Consider the following 22,322-nt stretch of genomic DNA (forward strand, 5'->3'; position numbering starts at 1 on the left):
CATCTTGCACACCATTTGGCTGCCTGACATGCTTATAGTGCCAAGCATTTTGGTGACTCCAGCATCTGTAATATCCCCCCTGCAGAATGCAAGTAACTGAAGTCAATACAAGCTTGCTGATCTACAGCTCTCAGACCCTTGCAATAACAACTCCAGTATCCTAGATCTACCTTGCCTCTCCTAAATCATCTTTTGCATCATTAATACCAATTAATTACTTTGTACTATACTGGCACCTACAGGATCCAGCTCAGGATAAATCTATACTGCACAGTGTAGCTTACGTTGAGTATGAGTACTCCTGCAGCAAAACATTACTGTGGCTTGTAACAGGAAGACAGAGGCTTCTGTTACTTTAAGAGGATAGTGCAGCAGGCTAAGCTTTTGGTGTAGGCAGGCAGCTGGGCAAAATCTAGCTGCGCTGCAATAAGCAACTAAGGGGATGATGTCCAGGCAGCTAGGAGGTAAAGACTGCAGGAAGCTGGGTTAGGCAACAGCAGAGAAGGGCAGGCTGGCCTTCAGGCAAAAGGGCAAATCGCTGTGTCTTTCTGGGAAGCTACTTGACTGGAAAGGGTGGTGGTTTATATACAAGACCAGTGCCTGAAGCAAGGTGGGGAATTTGGTCTGGCATGCTGCAGGGATAGAAGCTCCTTGGGGGAGATGGCCATAGGAAACAAGCTACCCAACAGAGCTTGAAGGAGAAGCTATGGGAGAAAGTACAGCTTGTGATATGGCATTTGCCCAGAGTAAGGGTGAACTTTCCATTTGGAAATGGATTGCTTGTATTTGTGTTGTGTTTAAAACTGCAACCAGACAACTGGGTTGTGAATGGAGGGGAGGACTGGAGGCCATGCAGGGAGGCTTGGGATGTACTTTGGGTTCTGAGCCCCAAGAAGGTGCAACAGGGGCAGGCTGAAGCCATGGAGCCAAAGCTTGTGCCCCCAGGGCAAGACAGGGAACATGTGAGAACTGAGAGGACCAGAACCTGTGCCATGAGAGACAGTGAGGCATGACCAAGAAGAGACTGAGAAATCAGACCAGAGCAAGTGAACTGAGGCTTGAGTCCACAGCAAGAACAATCAGCAGGCCAAAGCCGAGAGGGCTGAAGTCTTTAGTGATGACTGGGAAAGCTTGGCCAGACCTACACATGAAATTTAAATGACCACACTAAAAGAACAACAGTGCATCTTGCACAAGAGTGCAAGATTGTGACTAGGACCATGAGAAATAAAGCAATCCCAATTGGTTTAATCTCCTGTGCTACTTGCAAATGTACCCAATGTTTTATTATGCTAAACCATTAAACAATAACTACCTATCTCTATTTGACTGTACTCACCTTGTTGACACATCCTGCCTTGATTAAGGCATATTTATCAGAACAGGCATTCAGTGCTCTCTGGGGTTTTGCACGTCTTCATAGACCATCACTAGTGCAGACTATTGTATTAACAATGGGGCAGAATCTACAACTACCCAAAGACAGTGTCCTGTGATCAGTGCCCCAAGGTATTCCGTTCAGTTAATCAAGACCCATCCCATTTGATTGAAGTGTAACCTCTGTACTGACCAAACACTTGCAAAAACAAGCTTCACACCTGGATAACCCATAACAGGATCTGAGCAGTTAGCAATTATAATATGATGGTGCCTTCCTACCTTGCTTTGTTCATACTTTAATTGACCAACTATCAAGGAGGAATGCTTTTAAGTTATACAATTGAACAGTATAAGAATGAAACAGAGTTACCAGCAAAGTGTGCTCTCTAGGGGAGAGAAAGAAATCATTCTGCACCCAAATGATCACTCCTGGATGACGGATCCACGCTCAGTGAAGGCTGGCAAGACTGAAAACCGCTTCCTGCTTGCACTGGTGAGAGACACTTCTGCAGCTATCATATACTAGGACTTTTGTGATAGTTCATTTATTGAACATTGGGAAGGAGTCTTTTTTCTGTCATTGAGTTGTCTAATTCATTTGTAGCATAGTTGTTAAAGCCTTTCTGTCATTAATCGAATGAGGTGTCATGTCAATCCTTAACTGCATTAGGTTCAAATCCTGCTTTTGACTGCAATAGTACAGGCTGGTGCTTGGATAGAGAGTAACATCTGTGAAGCATGGGCATGACTATAGGGGAGGACAGAGACCACAGTTACAGCCAGTAAGGTGACTGGTGTCCTAAAGCACTGATAGGACTAGGAGGGACACAATTTAGTGCTGAGGGTAAGAGTGGTGCCAGTTGGGCATGTGAAATACCAGACAGCCAAAGGACTGAGGCTTACTCTGGGACCCTGGGGCAGCCTTCCCTAAGTATTACAAGATCCATCAAGGTATGGTAGATGAAGTAAAAAGGGGAGGATACCCCAAAGAGTCAGAGTGGGGCAGCAGCTGCTTGGCCACCAGAAGGTGTCACGGCCACCCTCAGGGCCAAACCTACTACATGGCCTCATTTTTGCTTTATTTGTCCATGTTTAGCTTATGGGTGCTTTGTGCTGATCTAGGATTCCTTCTAAGTGAATTGTGGGAGAACTTGTTTATGTGTTGGGGTGAAAACTGCATGAAAGGCATAAATAATCAGGTGATCTTACCTGCATCTTCACTGCAAACTGGGCAGGTACCATCCTGAGCTAAAGCACAGCTGAAGCTTTTGACCACATGCCCAGCATTGCAAAACAAGGGCTGTGTGTATGGATGGTACAGGAATTTGGGAGGAAAAAAACCCATATTGGAACACAGGTGAGGACCACAGTGTAACAGTATCCTGAAAGTGAGGCCTCATCTAGGCACTGTAATATTCACAGTAAAAAATAATTTGCCCTGAAGAGCTTCAATTTAAATAAACAAGACAGACAAAGGGAGAGAACGGCTAGGTCAATGGTTCCCAAACTCTAACAGATTGCACACCACCAATTTAAAATGACGCAACCTTTACCACAGCCAAGTACCACCAGCAAATTTTTGTCATATAAAATAATTATCATAAATCCATTAACATATACCACTGACAGGTTGTCTGCATACCACTGGTGGTACCCATACCACAGATTGGGAACTGCTGGGATAGGTGATTGTTTCATGGTCAAATAGCAGGCATAGACAGACCTGGGACTAGAAACAAAGTCTGTTATTTACCAGCCTAGTGGGCTACTCACTGGATCACACTCCCATTGCCCTAGCGCAGCTATATGAGGTCATGACTCAAATAATTGACAGTAAAAGCCACCATTTCAAATCTGGATACAAATCTTTTCATGTAGGGTTGTATTCAGACATACACAACTTATCCCAATTCATTGCTGGCCTGTGTGTATGAAGCCCAGCACCCAGACATAACCCCAACAATAATAAACCAACATATGTGAACCTGGTATTCACAAACAGCAAATGGTGCAGCCTAGCACTCCAAAACAGCTCTTCAATAAGCAGTGAATGTGCCTGGTTAAGTGTTCACAAGTGAGTTTATACAAAGAAACCAGGGTTTTTGGACGTGTGTTGTGTTTTTGGATTACCCTGAATTAGCAAACTTGCCCAGGCAGCCTCTGCTCTCCCAAAAAACCCTGCAATAACAAACAAAGAGTGCCCATATGAGATATCAGGCACTGAGTAAGGAATATTTTTTGTTGCAAGTTTCCAAACAGTTATTTAGAAAGGAAAGTGCTAATGGAAATGATGGAAAATCCCATTTCGGCTCCTGTTCCAAGGAACAGTGTTTTCTGTCCTGTCTTTTCTCTCATTTCAGAATCTCTGAGGCCAGTAACAATAAGAACATCAGCCTTGGGTCTGACAATGATAAATGAAGTGATGAAGAATGAAAGGCATGTTTAAGGCAATTACACATGGGAGCTGTTCAAAGAGGATCTAGGAATTTTACTGGCATTTGTCTTTGGCTGGACAATGCTGTTAGCCTCTCCCTTCCACGCTCAACTTCTAACGCCTGCAAGGGGTCAATCAGAGTGAATCAGGCTTAGTCAGTGTCTAGTATACTTTAATGAGATTTTCCATGTGCTCCGTTTCACCTGCCTCATGCCATTGGGCTGTTCAGCTAATAGCCTCTTGCCTGACCAGAAGTTACAGGATGCATGAGAGCTGGATATGACATTGCTACAGCAAAGATCATTCTGGGATGGACTGCTTGTATGAGCATATGCACTGCTGGTGCTCAGGTCTGAGCATAGGGAAGGGTCTGCTTTGATAAATCAGAGTACATTCCAGGGGTAGAGGTGAGAGAGTTCGTAAAAGGGATTTTCATCTTCTTTGAGTGCAGGGGGCCCAGGTGATACCTTTACTTGGTGGATCAAGATGAGAGGGTGTGATATAAAACCTTAGGGGCCCACCCAGCTGGTAGTCTGTCTCTACACCTTGGTTGTAGCTCTTCAGAAGTGTCCAGCGGATCCCTTTAAGCCATTCAGGTGAGACCTTCATGAAACGCTATGCATCAGTTTGCACACTCATTTCCTTTTCTACCAGCTCACCCATTCCTTTCCTCATGCCCTGACCTGGTAACCACTACCTCTCGCTTTTACTCAACTACCTTATCACTTACCTGTCTATCCAAAAGTCCTCCTGATGCTGAAATAACAGTGTGTACCCAAGGACCTGCAGTGGTTTAACCAAACTGATTTACATTCATACCAGATTCTAATTTGTGTTAAGTCCATGCTATGCTGCTCTGGCAATCCTGAGCATTCACCCCCTCCACTTATGCTGGTGCAACCCTGCCCTTGCCTGCATTGCCCCTACCAATTATGCACATTGGCTGCTGCACTCCTGGCTCTTTTCACCAGCTCCAGAGCTTTGCTGACACTATTGATACATTAGTGCACCAACAAGCAGACAAAACAAGGATGCTGACTTGTGTCCCCTCTGGCCCTGTTTATATATAATAAGAATGACTCAAGACTAAAAATGCTTTGGCTGTAAGAATAGAAGGGGCCAAGCCATTTTCAAAATCTACTTTGGAGAGAGTGTTTGATTCCTGGTGGCATACAATGCCTACGTTCTACAGCCGATGCCGTTACCTTTGAATAAATACATTCTTCCCTACCTATTTCCCTATGATAAAGCTGTCATCCACGTCTTCTTTATCTGTGCAGAGAAATTAAAAGGAGTCTTTTCTCTTCATTATGATCTCTCATGCAGTGTAAGCCCACGTTCAGTAAAAGACCAGCGGCAAAGCTTTCCAACAATTTTCACAAAGTATATAGAAAACCCACTTCACCTACCTGTGGCAACCAAACTCACGTTGTTCTTACAGTTTGGCTACATGGGAGCCTAGATTAATCAGTATTCTAGGTAATACCAAGCAAATGAGATTGACAAACAAGCCGCTTTGCTTCAAACTTCCCACATAACACATTCCAAGAAGAATTACAAAATCTCAATAGGAATCCACTGAACTGATACCAGTGCAAAGAGGCTGCTTCCCTAGTGTTTCTGATGATATCTGAAGATCTTTCTATTTACAAAAAGGTGGAGTTTGACCTTAAATTCGATTTTAAAATATTTACTGTGGCCCAGATCCACAGGTGATATAAATCAGCCTAGCACTGACTTCAATTGATCAGCATAAATGTACACCATTTGAGAATGTGGCCCATTCACATCTGTACTAATTTACACCAGCTGAGGATCTGGCCTGTTTAACTCTTTTTTCTTTATCTTACTCCCTAGACCTTTTTCCCTAGCATACAAATTCTACCTGTGACCTGCCTCCCAGATACCTCCGGCTTAGTCAAGAGCCTTTCCATGGGAAAACAGTTACCCTGATGTCTGACAACACCTCCTTTTTCAACAAAGAATTACTTGTTGTCACTGCAGGATTTAAGCTCCTCTTTGCTGATACCATCTTAAGAATGTATGAAACACTTTACCTTTAAGTCAGTTCAAAAAGACAGAGCAGTCCAAATTGCAAGACAAGAAAGAGAAATGATAACACTATCAGATGAACTCTACCTCTTCATCAGAGGACTAGGCTAATATAAAATAGTTCAAAAACTCCACATCAGAATAAAAAAGAACATAAAACTATCAAAAAAAAAGTTCTGGGATAAGAGGGATAGGAAAAAGTATTAAAATATGGGGGTCAGGTAGTTTAGGCCTGAAGGGTAGGCAAAAGAAAGGCACAGTGGCACCTTAGAGACTAACTGGTTCAGAGAGTCATGAGCTTTTCTAGGTAACCACCTATTTTGTTAGATGCTATGAATAGACTACTGGTTGTCGCTTAAGAAAATGCATGGCTTTCTGAACCAGTTAGTCTAACGTATCACCCTGCTCTACCTTCTGCTTGACTTCAGACTTCAGCCCAACACTGTGATTTTGGGGTAGGAAAACAGACAACGTGTTATAAAACCTACAGTCAAAAGAAATCATTTGCACTTTTAGCATTTTGTAAGGGAAATAATTGGCTTGGACTGAACCCATCCCTGGGAGTGTTTGCAAACCAAACATTGCAGGGTTGGCAAGTACTTGAAAATCAAAACTTGAAACTGATCTAAAACAAAAGCAAAACTGACTGGTCTATGACCATCGATGCAGAAAGAAACCATTTTAATTATCCTGGGGATTATGGATACCACAGCTGAATAAATCATTTTTTAAAAAACATCTAGTATAAAAACTAGTTTAAAAACTAGTGATGCGCTTTTCTGTTGAATAAGAATGTAAATAAAAAATAGAACCAAAAACACAAATAAAAGTGGGTTAAACCTGGAAATGTCTTTCAAAACCTTCCTAGTCACACTGAATAATTCTGTTTTACAAAGTTTACATTTATGTTTTGTTTGCCACTGAAGTGTCTGAGACTCCATATTCAGCCACATATAGCATAGACAGAGCCTAGCATTAGCCACCTGCTGAAGTTTTAGATACACGCAGGTATTTTTCAGAGCACTTACAGAGATTACCGCTCAGTTGCTGGCAGACAGTGTAAAGTGTCTTACGTTTCTCAGCTGCAGGTTGGCTGCTGTAATCAACAGGAGACAACACCCAGTTTAATTGACTGTAAGGGTGTTTACATAATGCTAATAATATTCGGCAACACTTACATAATACTTTAGAGATCTTTTTAAAAAATACCGCACTTGCACTAACTGAAACATGCTTAAAACACTGCTGTGATATATAGAGAAAAAGCTGATGAACTCCATTTTACAGAAGGCAAAATTGAGACCTAGAGAAGTTCAAGGACTTGCCTAGATGGAACCCCGGTCTGCATTCAAAACCCCTATGTTGGTTAGGGGTGTGAATAAATACCACCCCCTAACCACCATGGGCTTGCCATTTAATGCCTTTATTTAAACACACAGCTACACAAGTCTTTTTCTGGTGTACCTTATTCTCATTGGGAAATTGGTGCAAGTGGCATACATATATATGTATATCCACTACAAGAGTTTGATGGTACAAATACTGGGAAACCCAATCTAGGACAGGCAGTTCTGAGTCAGTGATGGAGCTAGAATTAAAACCCAGGATTTCCTAGCATGTGATCCTGTCTTCCATCCACTGAACTTCACTGTTCCCCTCATAAAAATATGGATCACATTTGAAGTGGTGTGTAATTCTGTTACTGGTTTATTATATGCAACTGTGTGTGTGTGTGTGCGCGCGTGTGTGCGCGCACGCACACTTGTGCGCGCATGCCTGTGTGTAATTTCAAATAATATCCAGCATGTTCCCTGGTGAGAAATACGTTTCGCTCACGATACATCCCAGAACCCTGCAGCAAACCAACCAGTTTTCAAGTGAGATCTAAACAAAAATATAAATCTTCTGCCTGCTAATGAGTGGCTGTCTGGATACAGACTTTAAAGCCAGCAGGTGTGTCCATCAGTCACACTTAAGCACCATGTCACTCAGTGCTGTGCACCTCTGCAACCAGATGTAAGGTCAGTCACCTCAGACTCTTCTTTAATCAGCTGGCTTCACTGAGAAATTTGATAAGAGGGGGCAAGGTTATGGGACTCAAGTCTCATTGGTGGCCTCTGACAGCTCCCCTTTAACTAATGAGCACGCAGTATAGAAGAGGTTGGGTAGAGAAACTTGCTTCGCCACCTCGATAGTGCACAACTTCACTGCATGCTGCATTTCATTTGATTCATGAGGTCTGCTGGGCCAGAACAGTTGTTTGAACTGAATGCTGGCAGCTGTCTCCACTATGACTAGCCAGATTCTTGTCTACTTAACTGCAGAGAACTCAGTGGAGTTGCACCAAAAATGAATTTAGTTCACTGAACTTTGGCAACAATTGCATGTCATGATTAGAGTGTCCTGGATCCTTCACTTTTAATTCTTCTGTAGGTGCCTTAAGCCCAGTATTTAAGAGCCACTGGCATTCTCAAAACCACCACTTTGCTACCCCCTAATGCTGCAGGCGCCTAGTTTTCTGACTTGTGACATGTGCATCTGTCCTGGTGGTCTGGGAACTCATTTGGGATGTGGGTGACCTCAGTTCAAACCCCTGCTCTTCCTACTTTGTAGCAGATGAATTATGAAATGCCAAACTATGGGGTGTTCTGGGCTGAGACTTCCCTGGGGGAGATGCTCTGCTTTGTATATCCACTGATCAGAACAGGCCTCGATTCCGACGCTCCCACATTCCAGGTAAGTGCCCTCACTGCTGGTCTACAGCGTGAATGATTCCATCATGCCCAGGGCAGCTCTTCTCTATCTTCCTCCCTCCCTGTGGGTGAAGGGACTCTTTTCTCTCTGCTCTTCCTTCCCCAGTCTTGTCCTTCCATGCAATGCCAGGCCTGAGAAAGAAGCTTCTGGAGCTACAGGAGGTGAGGCAAAGGGGAAGAACTGATGTGGGCAAAATCAGCACACGGAATCTGGGCAGATATGGCAGCCGAATTAACTGGTAGGCAGTGGGGAGAGGCGACTACAGGAGCCAGAACCACATGACTACATCTGACAGAGCTGGTGACAATAGGACACACGCTTGCAAGGAGAAAAATCAGAAAAATTAAAACACAGATCAAAAATACAACCTACCATCTCATTTTAAAAAGAATGCCTTATGATTTGTGCATCATTATTTTTTAACCTTTTGGGGGGTAGCAAATACAGGATGTTAGAGACTTCAGATCTCCCATCCAGACGCTGTCCAGGCCTGATCCTGCTTAGTAAGCGAGATCTAATATTGCACACCATTTGGGGTACATCCAGACATCTTACATTCCTTTAAGAGCCTGACTGATATTCACTGCTTAGCTTGGAGCAGTTCTTCCTTATTTTGAAGCCCAAACCCAATTCAACTCCTAATTATGGTCTGTTGACAGGGAGCAAATAAAAACCAAGCTGCCAGGAACTGTCTAAAATAGTCCTCATACAATGTGCTTGCTTTCCGTCTTATTTGCCTTGCACAATTACTTTCTGACTGGGCTTATACCTCATGGAATCTGTTAGCATTTTAACATCCTAACCCGCAGCATACTGATTTAAACTTGTGTTTGGAAGGCATCGTGCTTATCCGTTGTGTCTGCAAGATTCCTTCACATTGGGAAACATTGGGAAAACGTTCTAAATGGGAGGATCCAAAAGAGGCACTCGAGAACATGATTTAACCAGAGAAAAACTGAAGCAGTTTAAAGCCATGGTTTCAGACCCCAAAGTTTTCTTTAAAAAATAATCTGAAGATCACACATATAGTTTAAAACCAAGTACAGTATAGCTCTTATTTTCTGAACATCAGTTATCCAAAACTAGGGTATGCCTCTTGGTTATAATCACATTCAAAATTCTGTACATTATCTGCACTTATTCATGGCAGTCATATGGTCAAGTGCTGCACAGCTCAGCACCCACTTAGTCCATCCAGTATTTTCCCAACCCCCTCAACCTCATATGCCCCCTCCTTCAATACTCATCTGTGTGCCTGCTTCAGCAGGGCCCCTAGGGCTTCATACCATATCCCTGGTCTTGTGCGTCAGCATTTTTCACTGCCTGTCTTCACACAAATTTCTGTGTGAAGTCTTTCATGTCCCTCCTCAGATACATTATTGTTTCAACTTTGTCCATGAGCTCTGACCAAACATAGAATGTGTAAAAAAAAAATTAAAGACAGTACGTTTAAAAATATTTACCAGCAGAAATATGCAGTGCTAACCAAGATCCAAGAAGAGCAATTAAGCAATAAAGAGCTGTTCCCAGCCCCCTCTGTCCACAGAAATACTCTTCCTTAGGGGATTGAGGGATGTCTTTTTCTCAATCCTTCCTTTCTCCACCTACAATTTTTCAGATGGTCTTGTTTTAATTTAGGGGTTTAGGAAGCTGAAGGCCCTCAACCCCTTCTAGGGTTCACTTCTTAGTTGTAAATTCCAGTGGGCAGGGGTAATGGGCTCAATTTTCTGTTCCAGGATAGCTCTGCTGAATGTAGAAACAAAGAGTAGGGGGAAAATATGGAGGAAGGTGGATTAATATTAACTGCCTTGTTTGGAGAAGGCTGCCTTGTGTTGCTGCAAACTTCTGCAACTGCATAGCTGTTAAAGAGGTGAAGTCTATCAGGAGTTAAAGTCCTTTTGGACTTGTTGAAGGAGCTAAGGTAACAGAAGAAACTGAAGCCCAGTTCAGTTGTGGAGTAGGGGAGTCTTTGGGACTCCCCTGTGCAGAAGAGGAAATCTAGGGATTACCATGGAAAAAGATGCAGTCCCTGGAAGACTGTAAAAAGATTGGAGGCAAACTTCCTCTGTGGCTCCATGACAAGGCTTCTGGGCACTGAGATAATATAAATACTGAATAATGACAGCAATAATATGGCCTGTTCCCCCTAGAACAAACAGAAAAAAACCCCAAACCAAAAACCCAGGGGAACAGAGAAGAATACACTTATGAAAGACAAGGTTAAAATCACTAATGGAAACTTCACAGTTATTTGGAAAGAGACTAGCTCAAGAATTCAGCCACGGAGAATTCAGGACCTTTTGGAGGCGTTAAAAAATAAAAAGCAGAGAACATCTGTAATTTTCCAATGTAGATTATGGAAGACCCAGAGTCAGCTGTGACAAGAATGATAACAGCACAGTGGTTTGTTTTCTTTATTTTACCCTTGAGCAGATAACCTTTCATATTTTAGTAGAGCAGTCTATTTTTTAGACACACTGATGATATTTTTCACTATATTGCAAAACTTCCCCTTCTCTCCTCTCTGGGAACAAATCCATCCATATCATTTGACCACAGCATAGTTTCAGAGAGAAGGCTGCAAAGGCCAAAGACATGGCATTTTGTGAGGGACTCTCAAGTATGATAATATACATCATATGCATTGAAAGCTGGCTTGCCTCTAATAATAACGGACAGCGTACTGAGTTGGGAAGGAGGTGGAGTGGGATGCTACTGGGAAGTTCTCAGATACAGTGTTGATGTGGGGAGTTATAAAAGAACACAGACAGATAGATGGTGTTTGGCCATGTATGTATTAGTAATCCAGAAGATCACTTCTGGGCACCTCGTTACTAGAAAGAGTGAATACATGTTAAGTGTGATGGCTGCCCATTGGGGATGTTATGATCACAAGGTGGGATTTCTGAAAATGCCTAAAGAAGCAAGGCACCTGACTCCTATTGAAATTCAATGGGAGTTGGATGCCTAACACTTTTAAAAGCTTTTTAAAATCTTACCTAGCGGCTACAAATATTTGAAGAAATAAAAAGTGCTGTGAGGGAGCACAGCTAGAAATAACAGGATAAAAATGTTTAAAGCGATATTTAAAATGAAGAGCAAGAAAATCTCCTTCAGATGGAGCTCCTTTAGGCTGCTAAGCAGAGGAATGGTGGAACGTCAGAGCCTGTGATATTTCAAATTAGAGTCAAGAAAGAGCTTGTGATGTGGTTTTTAGCCTTCTCCAAAAGGTGTTCTCTACTTTCTCTCATCTTGTTTTACATAGTGAAGTCATGTGCTTAGGGAGTTTTGCACTTGGAAGAAGGGAAAGTAGACCTGCTAGTGAAGTAAATTATCATCCTGGCTCTGACCATACTACTTAAGGGCAGACAGCACCCTTGTAATGTAATTCTAGACCAGCCCACTATAAACAGCAATAAAAACCTAACGTGTGAGGATCAGTGAAAAACGCAATACTAAAATACATGGAAAACAGAGAGGTCAAACAGTTTTAAAAGCCACTACAGAATGACTCAGTGCCCAGTGAACTTGAGCCCACCTATTCCATACCACAGTTCCAGTTATACATTAACATTTTCAATCACTTCCTAACGCTTGCCTTGATGCTCCTGCCTACTGAAAAAGCATTTCAAAGAGCACTACACCAAAGGTATGTCTTGATAATACCTTTCTGCCAAGCAATCTAGCTTCAGCGTGAAAGATTCCTTTCCTGAACCTCCTTATGTCACTGATGCCAGCACATGACAGCACCTCCACCTCTCCCACTGTAAACTGTAAAATCCTAACAAACATTCTACAGTCTTTGATCCTGGGAAACTGTAAACAGTCCTCTGAATTGCCATGCACTCAGCTATCAGTATTTCTAAGTAATGACTCCTATCCCCACCCCCGTTTTGCCTCTCTTCCTTCCTTTGTTCTTGTGAAACCTAGATCCCCTGCAGACACTAGGTGGTTCTTCCAAAAGTTCAGAACTGGTCTATAAGTGAAGTGAGAGTCAGATTCTCAAAATCCCCAATCCAGGATGCTGCCAACATGGGAAATGCCACTTGTGAGGATCAAGAATGGGCACGCTGATACTAATTATATCAGGAACTACAAGCTATGGGCCTTTTTTAAACAGCTCAGAGTGCAAAAGACTTCTGAGCAATTATATTAATTGAAAATGCCATTGTTCGGGAGCAGATTCAGCATTACATACAGCAGGACATGCTGCTGCTTATGCCAGCAAGATAAAAAGGAGCAGGAAGATCACTGTCATCTCTGTGCCATGAGAATATCACAATAATTTTTTTTTCTTTATATTCCCATTAAGCAAAATCAGCAGCAACCTCATCTATTGCTGGATCAAACGTAAGCTTTGTAATCACTGGGCCATGACCAGGCTCGTAACGACTGGCTTCTGGCTTCTACTTCTGGTTTCCAAAATGTTAAAAGGAAAGTTTAACAATAATGAACCATTGCATTTAACTGGTGACATTTGGGGACCAGACTAAATTCTGTAGTGGATGATACCACAGAAGGATTCTGTAGATGAATAAACCAATTACCATAATAAGAGTCGTTCATCTTTAACACTGATATAGCTCTTTGATGTGGTGGTTTCCCTCGTCACACTGGATATCCAGCTGCATGCTACGCCTCATTGCCATATATTTAGGATCTGGTAGCAGAAGAATGTTATCCCCTTTGGCAGGTACAAGCATGAAAGTCATGGAACATAACTTGTGACAACTGATGAGTTGTTTGCTTTTAAAGTATGTTCCTCATCAGGCATTTAAAGAATGTGCTGTGTGGTGACCCATATGCTATGGCACTGGTGGTTGCAGTGATGATATGTGAAGTGGTATGCATGAAATGGGAGACTTCTGCACGTGAAAGAGAGAACAACAGATCAGTGTTGTATACCAATTTCAAATGTAACTTATACATGCGGGTGGAACCTTAAGTGAAGCCTAAAGAAATCTAAATGGGGACTTGGGGTTTGGATGAGGTAATGTCTTATAGTGCAAGCAACTGAGCTTATAGTATTTCTCTACTACTTGATTCACAGTAGAGGCACTCCAGGCCCAGTACTCTAGTTTCCATTCCTGTTTGACTGAAGTACAAGGGATTTCCACTCCAGCTGTTCTACGCAGTCACCTCTGCTGGCACATACACATATGATGCACCAAGAAGATATCCCTTGGGAAAAGTCCTTTTAGAGGAGCTGCACAAGTGCTGTTCAGTCTGGGCCTTTTGGCTTTGTGTCCTTGGTAGTGCAGCTCTCCACATCATCCAGCCCCAGAGTACTACTTTTGTTGCTGTCTGTTAAATTCTGCTCTGCCTCTTTCCTTTTCTTCTTGCAGCACTGGCAGAGGTCGTTAGAGTTCTCTAGCACATTGATACAAATGTTGATGACCAGTGCTAGCCAAGCCATGCCAAAGAGGATCCACAGAGATATCACATTCTTGTACCAGGCTGGATAGGTACGGTCTGGGTTCATCCCTAGAAAAAAAGAAACCAACACACTTAAAGATGGGACCAAAAGTAACTTAACGCTCAAGCAGAAGCACTGGAAAACAAACCTATTTCATGGATACATAAGCAACGGCCCCCAAAATATTACAAATGGTAAATATTACCATAAAGAAGGAAAATAAACTTCCATAAGATCTAATATAAAAATAAATGGGCATGAATGTGGTTAAACTGATATAGTCCTGTTCCAGTGATATTTGTTAAGAATTAGTATACTGTAGTAGGATGGTAGTGCATGCTTGAAATACCCTGTCCCATTGACAGGTGTTTCTACTGGGAAAAGGCTAAGAGGTTTATGCTTACTAGGTGTAGAGAACTTGTTAAGTCCTCTGGGATATAACCAAGCAAGCCTCTTGCAATGGAATGGGATCTACGGCATGAATTGGGCAGTGCTCAGAGGGGAACTGCAGGCACAGCCAAGCCAAGCCAAGCCAAGGGAGAAGGTTTGAGCTGAATGTTATGTTACCTTTGTTTGATTTCTTGCTTACTTAAAATTGTAAGCTGCATTTTTTTTGGGGGGGGGGGGGGGGGGGGGAGGGGGGGGAGGCAGGGCCTGCCTTTACCATCTGTTGCACAGCACCTAGAGTAATAGGGTCCCCATTTGTATTACTGTACAATCAACAAATATATTAAAACCAAACTCCAAAGTTTGGCAGTAACCAATGCATGAAATATCTCTGAAAAGTAGTTTGGATATTTGCTTACAGATTCACACAAACAAGATGAAAAGCACAGAGAAGAGAACAAAGTGTCTGCATTAATGTTTTCACTATCACTGCTTAGCTTTTAGCTTTCATTTTTAATGGGAAGGTTTGTCAGTTTCAGCACCAATGGTGCAAACATGAGTAAAAAGAACCCAAAATGCTAGAATTAAAGACACCAGCAGAGGAAAGCTGTCAGGAACTTTTCACCTGTGACTATATAATTTATAAACGTAGGTATTTAATGTTGAGTGACCCCCATTGGTTTGTAAATTCCCTATTAGTGAAAAGTGCTATCTTGTACATCAGTGGTTCTCAGCCTTTTTAGACTGAAGACACTCTTTATTAGACTCAAAGCACCCTTTTCACTTGTTTTTGATTGCAAGGATATAACAGAGCAATTCTTCTGTTGCAAGGAACTGAGAAAGACCACAACAGCACAGGATATTTTTGATGCTATGGATTCTTATTTGAACTCTCTGGGTTTAGAGAGTGTAGTGACACCCCAATTGATAATCTGTGCTCTAAATGATGAGTGAAACCTGAAGCAAGATGGACCAACTGACTCTGTAGAGAAAAACACTTTCTTCATGCAGGTCACCTGGTTGGTAAGGTGAGGGAAGCCTAATTCACAAGTGTGGGGCCATACTCCTGACCTCTGTAGAATAAAAGCCACAGGATTTCATTCAATTACTTCTATATTGTAACTAAAGTACTAGGCCAATTGCAGCAGGTACCTTACAAAGCTCAGTGGCAGACAAGCATCAGGGTAAACTGAGGGGTATAATATCTGTTTGCCTGTCTCTATCCACTGCTGTCAGACATGGGACTGAAATACATGCACACATAACTGAACTAGTTTTTAACCAACTAGAGTGGGTACTGAGAGGGGTGTAGCCATGGAAGCAGACAGCTTAGTGTGAACTGCAACATCCATCTAAGATGTTGGGTGCATACCCTGGAGTGAGACTGTGCTGAGCTCCCCGCTGTTGCAGTTCCACTGCTACTGCTTCCAGAGCTAATCTGCTGAAAGCTCTCAGGGATGCCTACAACAAACTGCCACCAGGCCTTTGCCTATACTTTTGTCAACAAACCCTACGCCTAAAGGTCCCATCACTGAGGTACCCGAGCACAAAACTAGAGTTATAAAGAAAAGAAAAATCCAGTGTCTGTAATAAAATGTTTTTCTGTTTTTCAAGGAGTATGCATGTATGTGAATGAATGTGCCCGCGTGTGTTTCTATTACCCATTTGTTTTTAATGGGAAAGACTTTATCCAAAAGGTGTGCCCTGTGTTTTAGTATGAATACAGTTAGACTTGGGTTTAGTCCCATTTCCTTTAGCAAGGGGCTCTGGCTGCTGAGAACACTCTGCCCAGTGCCTGGCAGTCTAAAACTAGATGTGTCTTGACCTACATTATTGACTGCAGCTGTCTTGGGTGGTGACAGGTAGAGGTGGTCACAGTCTCTTAATGGCTTTTCAGATTAGGATCATGATGAGGCAGAATGCTTCTGATACTTCTATTCTGCACTGGAATGCACCAACATTTCAGTCTCTGAACACTAACTACTAGCAGCTTGGCATTCTGACTAGGTAGGGTCTTGCAAGGGCACATCTGCACCTCAGCAGCAGCCTATTCCAGCCAGGACAGCACTGAGCATGCCCAAGCCACCCACCCTTCCAAACTCAGAAATTCAGTGTGGAAGATGCTCCACAGTCATCCCCATGCCAGGGCGGAGGTCTCAAGAGCAGCACCAGAGGGAGGCCCTGGAGCAGCCTAACTGGTATGTTTCTGGGTTCACAGAATGGGTGCCAGGACTTGGGGGATGTCACTGTTGTAATGTACAGCTTCCCTAATTCACACTAGTGTCAGAGTAGCTGGAGGTCAAAGTGTTGCTCACCCATCTTGAAATCATCAGCTGCCTCTTCCTGCAATGCAGAAGAGTCACTCTATGCAACCCGGTTATTTCAGTTCTATGACTTGTATGTGAATGATGAAATCCCAGTGACTTACCAATCACGTAATCTCCAAAGCCTATTGTACTGAGGGTGATGAAGGAATAGTAGAATCCTTCTTCATAAGTCCAGCCTTCTATGGCAGAAAACAGTAAAGGCGGTAGCAGAAGGAACAGCAACAAGCCAGTAACCAATGCACAGGTCCTTGTCAACAGGGTGGCTGCCTTCTGGTATGACAGAAAATTATAAAAACACCAGCTATAAGTTTGGAAGGGTGGAACGCACAAAACAGTGAGGGTGAAGTTGTTCTTACAAAGCATGATGCTGGAGTCAACAGAAATATAGAACCTGTCTTGATTGGGCACTGATGCTACAAGATGTGCCTGGCTTGCTTTATTAAGCACTGACTCCAGTGACATCAGCTGAGTTTCCTGGGCCAGGGGCAAAGACTTTTGTCCATGCTAGGTAAAGGTCACTTTATATAGAGACATCACAGACCTGCACAAATTTCAGCCTAAATTAGAGCTGGATATTATCCAGTATCTCTGTGACATCTACAGCTGTTACTTACATGGGAAACTAGTATTAGGAATGTATTTAATGAACTGTTAGCTACTTTTACTGAAGTTTAACAGCAGGTGACAAGAAGTAGCAGCCAGTACCCAATGAAAAGTCAGACTGCCATGGCTCACCAGTGGTCCCTTGACCATATCATGGTTGTCAGAACCTATCACAATAGTTTCCTGTTGCCAAAATTTATAGTTTTCAAAACTCATTAGGGCTGGGACAGTAGCCTCTGCCTGAGAGAAAAGTTCTTTTTCAGTCCAAATATAAGCTGAATTTTTAAGATGTTTGGACATGAAACTTCTGATGTCAATATGAAGGATTCAGTACCTGCATGTCAGGGAGGAATGGCTCCTACATTAGCTGGTAAGCAATAGAAGAGAAATAAATAGCAAAAGAATAGGCAGAATTGGATTTTATTTAGAACAGTACATACTATACTTAATGGTGTAAAATATTAGTTTAATTCTGAATGAAAAATCTAGAAACTAAAACAAAGCACTCAGCTCATGCCCTAGTTTAGGTCAAATGAGTCTAGATCTTTGCAGCTTCACATCTGTCTGTGTCACTGAAGCACAGATTTTGGCACGGTTCAATATGATTTGCAAACCCTCTGCCAATAAGACTCAGGACAGGAAGAGTGGGGTGTGCCACTGCTGAGAAATGATGTTGGCAGAGAAGTAGAAAAAAAAGTGGAAGCAGGTCCAGGTCAGATCTGGAACAGCACGCTTTGTTGGAAGTCAGAACTGCCATGCTAGCAAACCTGAAGAGGAAAGACTGTCCTGTCTTTGTCCTGTCTCAATATCTTGTTATCAGGAGCACTAAATTCACAGCCACTTTCAAGCTTACTCAACTAACGCTACCTGATTATTCTGGAATATAATTCCAGTTAAAGTTAATGACTTTAGGGTCAGGGAGTGTGAAAAGCAACTAAACAGTGGCAGCTTTATTACCATGAAGGAAACCATTCATCAGAATATGATACCTAACTTGGCTGCCATAAACTAAGATTAAGGCATACTAATCAGTGTTTCCCTTATCATTCAGGTAATTAGGTAATTTATCCTTGCTAGCAAGAGCATCTGAAAAACTAGACAATGTCCTCACCTTAATTTATGGCCCCCATGCTTATGGCCACATTGCTTACCTTCCAGTGGAACTTCTCCTGCAGATGCCTGGCACATTTGTGAACGCCAGAGAGCATCAGCTGCCCAATTCGGTTTAGAACAACCAAGTTCAAGGGGATCCCAAAGAGGGCAAAGACGATGCATAAGATTCTAGCAATTGCAGTGGTGGGGCTCAGGTTCCCGTAGCCTGTGGGGAAAGGAACAGAGCGGTAAATCCTGTGCCCCTCCACTTCTATTGTTCCCACTCAACTAGACCTCCATCTTCTACAAGAGAAATGGGAGAAGGTCACTGCTCCAAAGGGACCCTTCTATATATAGCTTTTATTACTACCCATTGTTTATAACATCCTCTCAGAAGCTGGAAAATAAAATTTCTTTCCCTGCCAATTTCTATTTTCCGTTTTCATGTGCCAGTCACTGAATTTCCCTCCCGTATCCACCACCTGAGCCAGAACATGATATAAACATGAAACTTCTGTTTACTTATTTGACTGCCAGCATTATTGATATCAGTGTGGCATTGGGAAGGTTTGTTTGGCCAGTGCCTCTGCAGAACCAGGCAGAGGTGATCAGGATCATAAAAGTGGTATTTTTTTCTTTAGCCTCTGTATAAAAGTGGGCCTTTTTTGTTTTAAAGATATAAAAAAAATTAAATCAGGCTCATGTGGTCTTTGCCTCATATACTATAAAGAAAAAAAAAGGACAACTCACTTTTGCTGCCTTTGCAGGACACATGTAAAAACCATGAAGGAGGGAATAGGGCAGAATTTTCCAAAGCACCTATGTGCTTGAGGAACACAAGTTCCAGCTATGTAAGGCCTGGTCTACAGCTAAAACATTGTCAGAAATTGCCCTCTCTTGGCACACGTTTGCATGTATCCACACAAATATTTGATGGCCACTGGCAAAACCTAACCTGCGTAGGTGAATAAAGCCATCTGCCTGAATAGTGCAAGCCTCTAGCTGACACAGAACTGCTGGCTCAGTGCTACTGTGGTCATGCCCCAGTGATGCAACAAGTGGTGTGCCCAGGGTTCCTATTCATGGTGCACAGTGCCTTCTTCCAAAAGCCTTCTGCCCTGCGAATGTGTGCCACCAGCAGAGCAATGAAGCATACACATGCTCTGACAATACAGATCACAAATGCTCTGATGGCAAAAGTATCTACTGTAGCTATGGCCTAAGCCTAACTAAAAGTCTTTAAAATACTCTGAATGATTTGCTAAATGATTTGCTTTTAAATTACACTGCAATTAACATCAATTGAGACTACAGGTGAGGAACAACTCTTTAAAGAGAGAACTCAAAAATTCCATGGCGGGAATGAGACAGGGGTCCCATGGAAGCAAAATTGTATGCAATTGTATAATGCATTCACATAAGGGGATAAAGTTACGATCATCCAGGCAACCTTAATCGTGATGTTGTTTAACTTTTTCAATGCTTAATAACTTTGCAACCTTTATGTTCTTTTAACATACATATATATTTTAAGTGTAACTGTCAATAGAGCCTTCTGGACAAGATGTAGTCTTCTTGGCCCTGAAGAAAGTGAGAAGTTGAAGGAAAAAAGGCAAGTAATATGAGCAGCTGATAAAGGGGTCAGGTACATGGCTATGTATGGGACCACAGAAAGGGTATGTGCAAGCTAGAATCTGGTTCTTGGTGTACCACTTTCCTGTGGGATTGAGACAGTTTGTTTTTAGATTTTTGCTGTAACATTAAATCCAAGGCATTCCTTAGGTTGGTCTAATCCCAAGAGAAGAGGGCTGGGAGGCATTTATCCAGAGAAGCTGGAACCCATACATGCTGACCTGATGGGTAAATACAGAGTGAGCCAGCCACGAGTTCCTTCTTCTACTCTCTGTTAAAAATGAACAAAGGCTGTGTATTGGCTAACACAGCTCTTCCTTCTTCCTCATAGATTTCTCATCCTAAAACTTACGATTTTCCGTAGCCTGGTGGAAAAGAAATGACAAAGGGAGGAAGAAAGGGCCCTGCTGTTAGGACCATTGTGAGAAACAGGGTAGTCTGCAGGGAAGTTGTATCTATGTCTTCATTCCCAGAGTTGAGGTCTACATTGGCCTTTGGGCCAGTTTGTATAAGGCAAATTTATACCAGTGGACTCACAGCACTGTAATTACCTGATGTAACCCCCTGAGGCAGGTGTGCCACCTTGCACAATGTGGGACTTGGTCCTTAAAGTAGGTTGTATTAGTGCAGTCCCCTCTGAATATTAGGGCAGTGCCTGTACTCAAAGGATTTGTACCAGGTCCAAAAAACCAAAGCAGAGCACAGGATAGGGAAGGCACCCATCCTAAACAAACCTGCTCCTGGCATCTCACATGGACATTCAAGAGAGTTAATCCACATTAAGTGAAGGTCTAAATTTAGAGTGCCTTACTTAAAACACATCCCTGTGTGGATGTTCTCACTGAGAAGTAAAGTTCACTGTAGTTTAATTCTGTTTAGGAGGCACATGCTAAGGCCATTTTACTCAAGACACTTTATTTAACTTGCTTTAAATTCACACCTTCTGGTGACTCGATTAAACTTGTGCATGTCCCTGTGTACATGTGCACTTACACTATTTCCATAAGGGATGCATTAGCAATGAGGGTTCCTCAAGAAGGAATGAATAAAGTGATAAGTGACCCTCCCATCTTCACTATAAAGCCCAGCTGCATTTGGCTGTTTTACACAAATGAACTGAAGTCTAACTGGGTGAAATTCATTCTGCTGAAGAGCAATTTGGTGAAAAAAAAATTTGATTTTTTTCATCCCAAAGCTTTCTGTGAACTGCCTGTGCATTCATCCAGAAGTTTTAACTACAAAAAAAATTAGGGAAATGGTGAGAGGTTAGCTTTTCATAACAATGTCATACTTCTATCCAATAGAGCAGTAGCTACCTGAACACGCATCTCTCAAGAGTGCAGTATCCAGCTTGTTACAGGTCGCAGTCTATAAAGAGGTGGGGAGACTAGTCTCAGCAGCCCCTGCTGCCACAGTTGCACTGAAAAAGAACTGGATCTCAGGTGTCTGGCCTCCTGCTTGAGCTATACAATTACTAGACTATTGAGTATTCTGAGATGAGGCTTCACTTCGTATAAAACAATAAAGTAATGAGAGAGAAAGAGAGATTGAAAGACCTTCTAGCTTGGTTGTTGAGGAACTCTCATGGAAAGTTGGAGATTTGGGTTCAAATTCCCAACGGCAGAGAAGGAAATTGAAGGCAGGTCTCCCATATCCAAGGTGAGTTCTGTAGACACTGTATTATTGGGTAAAAATGAGGCAACGCCTCCTCCTCTGGCAGTTTTATGGAAATTTAGTTTCTCGTTTCCTTTGCTCTTCTTACAAGTACCCAGGCCATTTCATTTCAAGTCAAATGAAATGTTTCAATCCAACACAATTTGGTGGATTTCTTCAATTCTATGCGGATGGGCAGAAATCTCTTCTTTAAAAAAAAAAAAAAAAAAAAATAGAACCCAAAACTTGTTGGCTGAACTGAAAAAATCCACTTTTGCACAGCCTTAATCTGGATCTCACAGGTTCCCGGCAAGTTGTCTAGACAATGGGAAAGATTTTCAAGTGCACAAAGAGCAAGCAAGTATCCAACTCCCAACTCTAGTGGGAATTAGGTCCCTATTGTCTCTTTGTACAGGCCAGCCGCATCATACACATTTAACTTGCGCGAATTCAACTATACATGGGGGGGGGGCTTGAGGCTGCAGCCAGCGCTGCCGCTTACCTGGAGGCCCGGCCACCACCACGCTGCCAGTGGTGACTGCCTCTACCTTCAAAACCTCCCACCGCCACCATGGAGCCGTGCCCCGAGCTG

General features: G+C 42.5%; 1 protein-coding gene and 1 long non-coding RNA gene across 2 annotated transcripts in view; one reads left to right on the plus strand and one right to left on the minus strand.

Annotated features, from left to right (window-relative positions):
- The first annotated feature begins 1,748 nt into the window (after positions 1-1,748).
- Positions 1,749-7,074, plus strand: LOC112549420. The gene is made up of 3 exons (XR_003092824.1): positions 1,749-1,873; positions 3,741-4,410; positions 5,672-7,074. It is a non-coding gene; the product is annotated as an uncharacterized LOC112549420 (long non-coding RNA).
- A 2,554-nt stretch (positions 7,075-9,628) lies between these two features.
- The window catches only part of LOC102375433 (potassium channel subfamily K member 17), a 29,193-nt gene continuing 16,499 nt past the window's right edge, over positions 9,629-22,322 (minus strand). The window contains exons 3-5 of the mRNA XM_014517393.2: positions 18,505-18,671; positions 16,852-17,020; positions 9,629-14,104 (exon numbers count right to left, since the gene is read on the minus strand). Of these exons, the coding sequence (XP_014372879.1) occupies positions 13,842-14,104; positions 16,852-17,020; positions 18,505-18,671 (599 nt within the window). The 3' untranslated portion in view covers positions 9,629-13,841. The remainder of the gene's footprint in view (positions 14,105-16,851; positions 17,021-18,504; positions 18,672-22,322) is intronic.

This window comes from Alligator sinensis, unplaced genomic scaffold (genome assembly GCF_000455745.1).
Source record: "Alligator sinensis unplaced genomic scaffold, ASM45574v1 scaffold198_1, whole genome shotgun sequence".
NCBI lineage: Eukaryota > Metazoa > Chordata > Crocodylia > Alligatoridae > Alligator > Alligator sinensis.